Source organism: Alnus glutinosa, chromosome 11 (genome assembly GCF_958979055.1).
Source record: "Alnus glutinosa chromosome 11, dhAlnGlut1.1, whole genome shotgun sequence".
NCBI classification, from domain to species: Eukaryota; Viridiplantae; Streptophyta; class Magnoliopsida; order Fagales; family Betulaceae; genus Alnus; species Alnus glutinosa.
Genome location: NC_084896.1, coordinates 19,553,726 through 19,561,893, shown reverse-complemented (window position 1 = coordinate 19,561,893; position 8,168 = coordinate 19,553,726). Strand labels below are relative to the sequence as shown.

The window sequence follows — 8,168 nt, the reverse complement described above, 5'->3', positions numbered from 1 at the left end:
TTTATTTTTAAAAAATAAAATAAAGTGGGGGACCACCTTGCCACATAGACAAGGTGGTGAAAAGTTGTATATTTAGGTGGTAAAGAATCATTTCTCTACTATATTACACTCTCTAAACCTATATCCACCCTCAATATTTCAACTTTTCTGTTCTGGCACACGTGGCGAATAAAAACACCAGTGGTGACCGGTGAGTAGGCCATTTAATATTTCAATTAATGTTCTGTTTGTCTCGACGTAAAATATTTTTGACATTATTCGGTGTTTGGTGAGTGCACAATTAATAATCAACCTGAAAATGATTTTCGTTTGATAAAAAATGTTCAATAAATTTTGAAAAATGGTTTACATCTTTCTTGATCTCTCTTTTCATTCCATGATGATAGTTATATATTTGTCTCATTGAAGGTTTTGGGGATTATGTACATGTCATAATGATAGTCATATTTTTGTTAAGCCTGTCTACTGTTGACCAACAACTTACTCCCTTTTTTTGTCCTTTTTTTTTTTTTTTTTTTCTAATTAAAAAGGCTGGAAGGGAAAATAAGTGTAATTACTCCCTTTGGGATTGACCATCAAGGTTCCCACCAGCTGTAAAATGTTCGGTTTGAACCATAGCTATTGTCTTGGAAGACGAGTCTGTCACCACAGCCCTACCAAAGTGCATGTTAGTAAAATCCTTTCTTAGTAGCATCTGGATCGCGGACTACTCCCGCGAACGAGTTTGAACTCGTGACCACTAGAAAGAAAGGAGGGGGGAGGAAATGGACCAATAACTTACTCTGATAATATTAAACAAACTCGGATGAATTTTCTAACGCAGGGAAAAACATGAGATGTATACATATTGTTTAAGAATAATCTTAAAACCAACAAGCATGGGCTATTTGGTTCGGATGAGCTGGTTTGGTGGGTCGGCCCAGTGGGTTTTTTGAACAGAACTTAGCAGAAGTATACTGGACCTTTGGGATGAGGACCTAGGGGAAGATACATTTCAAAAGAAATTAATAAAAAAAAAAAAAGTATTTTAAAGATCTAAAATAAAACTGATGAGATTTGATGCCCTTAAAAACTATTTTCTATATATATATATATATAAAAACTATTTTCTAAAATGTTTATAAAAACAAAAACGCGTAAAAAGCGCGTGAATTGCTAATTGACGTAAGCGAATCGTCATAACTCGGACCATTATATATACAGAGCGTCAGAGACCTCAATTCCCCAAAAAACTATTTGGTAATTTGCTCTGGAAAAATCTTTTCGTTCTGTTTCTGCGCCAGAAAACCCTAATAATCTGCTTCTTGTTCTTGATAACGATCTAGGGCTTGCTCTTTGTTCTGGTACACCATGGCCGTGTACTATAGGTATAAAAGTGAAAGAGATTTCGATTCAATTGACATAAATGTGCCCTTCATCTCAATTGGTAGTTTTAAACAAAGAATTTTTGAATCCGCGCGCTATGGTTGGGGTAAAGATTTCGACCTTGCGGTCATTAATGCCCACACTAATGAAGGTTTGTCCTGGATTTTATGAGTTATTTTTCTAATATTTCCAACAAGATTAGGGTTTTAGGCGGTGAGAGGATTGTGATCTTTACGATTAGGGTTTTAGGCGATGAGAGTATTGTGATCTTTACGATTAGGGTTTTAGGCAGTGAGCGGATTGTAATCTTTGCGATTAGGGTTTTAGGCGGTGAGAGTATTGTGATCTTTGCGATTAGGGTTTTAGGCGGTGAGAGTATTGTGATCTTTGCGATTAGGGTTTTAGGCGGTGAGAGTATTGTGATCTTTGCGATTAGGGTTTTAGGCTGTGATAGCAGGATTGTGATCTCTGCTCTCAATTAATTTTGATTTGGATTTTTTTTTCTTTATATATATATATATATACAAAGAGAGAACAATTTACCCTAAAAAGAAATAATCATTACGGGGTTGGGTTTGATTACAATCACATTTTCCCTGGCGTTGAGAAATAACTTTGTATTGGTGAAATTAGTAGTGCCATGGAAATTGGAATTGAACGAATTTTGGCTAAAAATTTTATGGTAGTGTGGTGCAATTTGAGAGGGATGGGTTGTGAGATCGATACTGGGGTTGTGCGGAATGGTTAGGGAGAATAGGGTCCTCATGTTGATGATTTGTATTTGATCACTTGTTTAGTTTCATGAATTAATATTTCACACGGTATTTAATAGACAATTCGTTTCTCTGTTTTGGAATTTCAGAGTATCTTGATGAAGCAATGCTGATTCCTAAATATAGCTCAGTTTTAATTCGTCGACTTGCTAGATTGCCACGCATGGCCGTGGTTGCTGACCGAGCGTACTATCTCTTAACTTTTAATTTCTTGATTGCCTAGTTGAGTTTGTTTCAGTTTAGTCATTCATTGGAATGAACATAGATGGAAATTGAGCTTAGCAGCACACAAACATGGTGATATGGACAGTCATTGTCACTTTATCTTTCCAAACCCATATCACAGTGGTTATGTGTGCATAAGAAAGATTTCTTCCTTTTGTTGTGGTGAAAATTCTTTGAAGTTGGGTTTTGGGCTGCATTTGTTTTGCAGGCCGGTGGTAGAAAATACGATGGTCAATGCTGAACCAGAAAAGAGTAGCTTACCAGCTACTGTTGCTTCTACCATGATATTTGTAAGCTTAGCCTTCGTAATTGTCCCTTGGATTCAGTCATCTTATGGAAATCTGACTTTTGCCTCATATGTAATGCATTCAAGTAATAGTGTGTTTCATTTGACTTTACAGCCTGACGACTCAGAGTGGAATGGCTTTTGGAATGATGTGAATGGAACTCCTGAAGTGCCACCTGTTCAGTCAAGCAATCCAACTGTGGAAGCTCCCCCTACTAATATAGTTGATGAGGAAAGCAAGATTAAAGCTCTAATTGATACTCCAGCCTTGGACTGGCAATGGTGAGATGCCTTCTGCTTTTGTTGCGTTATTTGATGCTAATGGTTGGTTTTAGGTTACCACCTATTCACAATCTTGTATTCAATTGCAGTCATGGTCCTGATGGTTTTGGCCCTAGCAGAGGATTTGAAAGGGGTATAGCTGGTAAAATGGGCGGACATGGTTTTGGTGAGTCTTTATACCTCATTTTGGTTTTATGTATGTCACGTCAATTACTGCTAAATCTATTTATGCGATAAGCTGAAATTCATTATCGTCTTTTTGTGGTCGAGCAGGGTTTGAGTGGAAAACACCTCCGCAGGGCTATGTGTGTCACAGGTGCAAGGTGCCCGGTATGTTCATTTTTTAATGATTTTTTTCTTCAATGTTTTTTTCTCTTCCTCGTCTTCTTAGTTAGTAAATTGCTTGCCGATTGCTGGTGAGAGAGAGAGAGAGAGAGAGAGAGGGAGGGAGAGAATTGCTTGCTCAAACATTTATCTTTGCAGCCAAAAAAAAAATTAGGAAAAGAAAAGAAAAGAAAGTGTGCTCACTGTGTGTAGCTTTGTATCTACAGGGCACTTTATTCAGCACTGCCCTACAAATGGTGATGCAAAGTTTGACATTATAAGGGCGAAACCACCAAATGGCTCATATACGTTGTCAAGTGGTGCAGTAGCTTTGAAACCAAATGAGTAAGCTGATAACCGTTAATATTTTTTCTTTAATATATATAGAGTATCTATATTTTGTCTTGAAAATTGATTAGAATGGTTATTTGAAAAATACAGTGTTGCTTTTGAGAAAGAAGTGGATGGTGGGGTACCATCCACATGTTCTGTTGGTGAGCTACCACCTGAGCTCCACTGCCGGTTGTGCAAGAAAGTAATGAAAGATGCTGTGCTGAGCAAGTGTTGTTTTGAGAGCTTTTGCAATAAATGTATGTTGTGATGCTTAAGTTTTAAAATGTGGTTACTTTCTGCCCAATTTGGATATTATATAGAATCTCAACTTTAATACTCTATGGTTTCATGAGCTTTTCTTCATCCATCAGTAAATGTTTTATTCTCAAGCTCATATGTTCATAAAATTTTACTCAGGTATCAGTGACCACATAATCTCAAAGACAAGGTGTGTATGTGGGAAAAAAAATGTTCTTGCTGATGATCTCCTTCCAAATAAAACGCTCAGGCATACAATCAATCGTATATTGGAGGGTGGTAACAGTAGTTCTGAAACTGCTGGAAGTACCTTTGCAGTTCGAGGTTCGTGCTTTACTAACATGGCTTTTATAGTAATCATAACTATGTGCTATTATACATTTTATTAACATTTTGTCTTAAAATTCAGATATGGAATCTGATCATTGTCTGCTGCCCAAAGTTCCATCCCCAACATCACTGGGGAGTGCTCTCTTGGCTGAGGAAGAAGTTCACCAGAAAGTGCCTACCAGTGAGGCTGGTAACGTTTTATTCTGTGGTATTTTGAATCTATTTCTTTTTCCTCCCCCCTCCCAATACCTATTGAGTCGAGTGTTTCTTAGATCTCATTCAGCTCATGGAACTCCACGTCCTGTTTTTTAGTTATGTTTGTTGCATTGGGAGCTTCATGGATAGTTGTCATAACACATCTGAGACGATAAACACTATTAAAAGAATGCTGAATATTATATCTGTTGGTTGTTGTAACGAAGGTCTCATCGATCTCACATTGTATTTGATTTTGCAGGAAAGAAAAAGGAAAAGAATAAAGCCCGCATGCCTGCAAATGGTATGTTCATGCTCTTCCTTTGCTTTTTTGTCTAACATTTGATGAAATTTTTCTAAAGATTGGGTTTCTTTTAGTGGCTCTGGCTATGAATATACTTAATTTTGGAAACTGCAATGGGGCGGTTGCATCCCTTACGATTTCAAGATAATTTATTCTAGTTTTGAATGCCTCGTAGATTTACAGTGGAAAACCTCTGAAGACCTTGCAGCTGAGAACAATATGATGCCTTCTGGTCCCTCTGCCTTTAATCCATACTGGACTGGCATGCAACCTGGTATGGATGGGTGTCTGGCACCATATCCTGGTGCTATGCCTTACATGGGTTATGGGATACTTCCTTTTGACATGGCTTTTGGGGGTATTGTACCTCAAGACCCATTTGGTGCACAAGGCTATATGTTCCCTTCTATTCCACCTCAAAGGTACGTTGCGTTGTACTACCCGAAGTTCTTGCTTTTTAAATAGTTTTGAACCATAAAAATGCAGTTTTTTTATATGACTAATTAGGTTAATTTCTTTATGTTGACAGGGAGTTTACCAAAGATTGGGAGTTTGGTGGGGTAGTGAACCGCGTTGCTGATGTTCCTTCAATAAAATTCAAATGTGTATGTCTTTTGTATTGTACTAATTTCCCTTTACCCTCATTATTTTTATACTGCTGTTTTATGAAAGGAAGAGATATTGTTTTGTTGCTTCTGTTAAGGTTAAATAATAGATATTTTAGAAGTTGGAGTCCATTTGTCTTTAGTATATATATTTTTAATGATGCCCCATCTAATTATGGAGTTATCATGGGAAGAGAGTGCCAGAACATTTCAAATTTTGATTTCTCTATCTATGCCTATTTGGCAATTAAATGCACATGTAAAGTGGATGAAAGGCAATGGTTTTGAGTTGCGTGGCTATAGCAGCTTGTTTCTGGTCCTATAGCCTTCTAATCTCATTAGTGTATTCATCTCCGGATATTAGAGTCCGAAAGAGAATGCATTAACGGGTTTAAAAAGTCTTTTAATACATAAAAAGATGTGTCAAGCAAAAATTGATCCTTTATATGTACTTTTTCTTTTTTCTTTTTGAACTCTAAAAAGGCTTAAATCCTTGTTTTGGAGAAAGCTTAAAAATAAGGCTTTTTATAAATTTTTTTTTCTTTTTTTCTTTTTTATTTTTTTATTTTTGAAAAAATACAATTTAGCCTCTTAAATTACCAATTATTCTCCGGATAGCCTCCGAGCTATCAAGGCTTGGGCTTTGGCCTCTCAAACTGTCAAAACTTTTGAAAAAATCATTTTTGGGGAAATGTTTCCACAATACCCCCGTCACATGTTATTATTCAATTAAAAATAATTAAAATAAAAAAAAATTCCAAAAAAAAAAATCATAAACTAAAATTTCTTTTCTTATTTGTATTTGTATTTTTTTAAAAAAAATTATGGGTGTTTGAGTGGTGTTTTTTTTCTAACCGCGACTTAATTTTTTTTTTAAAAAAAATGACACGTGACAGGGGTATTATGAAAATATTTCGTCAAAATGGGTTTTTTTCAAAGATTTTGGTAATTTGAAATGCCAGAATGCAAGCCTTGATAATTTGAGGGGTCATCCGAAAAAAAGGGTGACAGTTTTGGGGGTCAAATTGTATTTTTTCTTTTTATTTTTGTACACTTTATTTTTCAACGCAATTCTAAATAGGCTCTTAGCTAAAAGACTTCCTCTCTAACCTTTTAGCTTTTTGAATGGCACTTGCATTTCTTCCCAAAATGGGACTTGGAATTAGAGGTATAAAGCCAGTCGGTTATAACTGACTGGTAATTGGATAACCGACCATCGGTTTGAAATAATCAGTAATCGTAATCGGGTTTTCACACACTACTTGGAACAATAATGTTCTTTTTATTTCGAGAAATTCTAGGGTTACAAAATATTTTACAAAAAAAAAAACTCTAAAAAGATGTGGCATAACATGATTGAATTTCTCAAAATTAAGATTAATCTCCTCCTCAATCACGTTATATATCGGAAAAGTAACCGCATTCCATCTATTAAAACTGATGTGGCGTTCTATCCAACAAATGTTATGGAGTACTACGCCACATCAATTTTGGTGGATGGAATACAAATACTATCTAGTATATAGCATTTCTATTTTGAAAATTAACTAGTTTGCTTTGCAATATATTTGATTAAAAGAAAACATGGGTTATGAAAACATTTACAATGTCATATGTTTCTATAATTATGATATGGACGTGTAGTACCGAATTTGAATTTTTTATTTTATTTTAAAAACCAAAAGCATATTTTTGTTCATGATCATTAACAAATAATTTAAAATACAAAATATTTTTCAAATGATGATATGTTAAAAAAAAAAAAAAAAAAAAAAAAAAAATACACTCTTTGTAAAACGATTATCAAACATTAATTTCTTTTTGTGTCTAATAAGTAAAATGAGCCAAGAGAATTGGGTCTGATATGTGTTTATTCCCTTCATGCAGAAGCATATCTCCCCTTTAACATGCATCCACCGCCATGGTCCAGCTAAGAGGAAATCAGAGTACTATGCAAACGGAGAAGTGAGCAAGAAGAAGAGAGAGGCCACCAGTGCATTTGGACATTCGACGCATCATCGGTCAGCACGAGTAGCTTAGGATTCAACTTCAGCACACCAATTTGTGGAGAAATTTTGACCTGAAATCTTAATTGTTTTCTTTTAAAAAAAGAAAATATTGTATTTTATTTTATTTTTAGAAGTGTTTTTTGTGTTAAGAATATTTTTGTAGTTTGTTTTAAAAAGTGTATTAGTGGTGGAGCACTGGAGCCACATTTGAACATTTGTTTGGTTAATCAGTATTTGTATAGAGTTTTCAAGAATATATATTAAATTTTCTTTTCACAAACAGACCTTAGAATTGTTATGGGATTCTAGCACGTAGATTTTTTCAATTCTAACTATGATTTTTTCAATTAGATAGTTGATAATCAATATTTATCATTTTTAAATTATTAAAATATGATAAATCATAATAGTACTTGTAGGATATATATATACACCAGCCTAAGCATTAGGCCGGGCCAATCCAATACCATAGAATTTGAAGGTTTCGGTGCACATTAAGGTTTAGGTTCAGATTTAATTACACTTTCTCATTTTAAAATTTTAAAAAAAAAAAAAAAAAAAAAAAAAACTTCGAATGAAATCTAGACGATTAAAAAAAACTACAACACATAGCATAAGCCAATTAAAAAACTACACTGTTTCTCATGGCATGGGCTTTTTCGGTTTTTTCGTGAGATTTTAAAATTTTCATAAGCTCGTACTTGTTTGTTTTTTGAGCAATTTTTTTTTAATCTCTTATCTTATATTTTTAAACATATAGTAATTTTTGCGGAAAACCACCATAATTAGTACTCATCCAATCAAATTGAATTTGTGCAAGTTTTTTTTTTGCAACCTAAGCATGCATTGTTAGGTTAGTAACGCAACATCATAAATATT

General features: G+C 34.6%; 1 protein-coding gene across 5 annotated transcripts; it reads left to right on the top strand.

Moving 5' to 3' along the window:
- The first annotated feature begins 1,244 nt into the window (after positions 1–1,244).
- On the top strand, positions 1,245–7,586 carry LOC133882024 (E3 ubiquitin ligase PQT3-like). 5 transcript variants are annotated; one of them, XM_062321112.1, is made up of 14 exons: positions 1,245–1,516; positions 2,228–2,324; positions 2,572–2,653; positions 2,765–2,931; positions 3,021–3,097; positions 3,205–3,261; positions 3,483–3,600; positions 3,697–3,845; positions 4,006–4,170; positions 4,256–4,384; positions 4,634–4,675; positions 4,851–5,101; positions 5,227–5,280; positions 7,168–7,586. In XM_062321112.1, exons 1-14 carry the CDS (start codon positions 1,351–1,353, stop codon positions 7,318–7,320), a joined length of 1,707 nt encoding a protein of 568 aa, XP_062177096.1. In that variant the 5' UTR covers positions 1,245–1,350; the 3' UTR covers positions 7,321–7,586. The 5 variants fall into 5 exon arrangements, with proteins under 5 accessions (XP_062177096.1, XP_062177095.1, XP_062177094.1 ...); XM_062321111.1 differs by having other exon boundaries at positions 4,851–5,097; positions 5,205–5,280; positions 7,168–7,584; XM_062321110.1 differs by lacking the exon at positions 7,168–7,586 and having other exon boundaries at positions 5,227–5,695.
- The last annotated feature ends 582 nt before the right edge of the window (positions 7,587–8,168 follow it).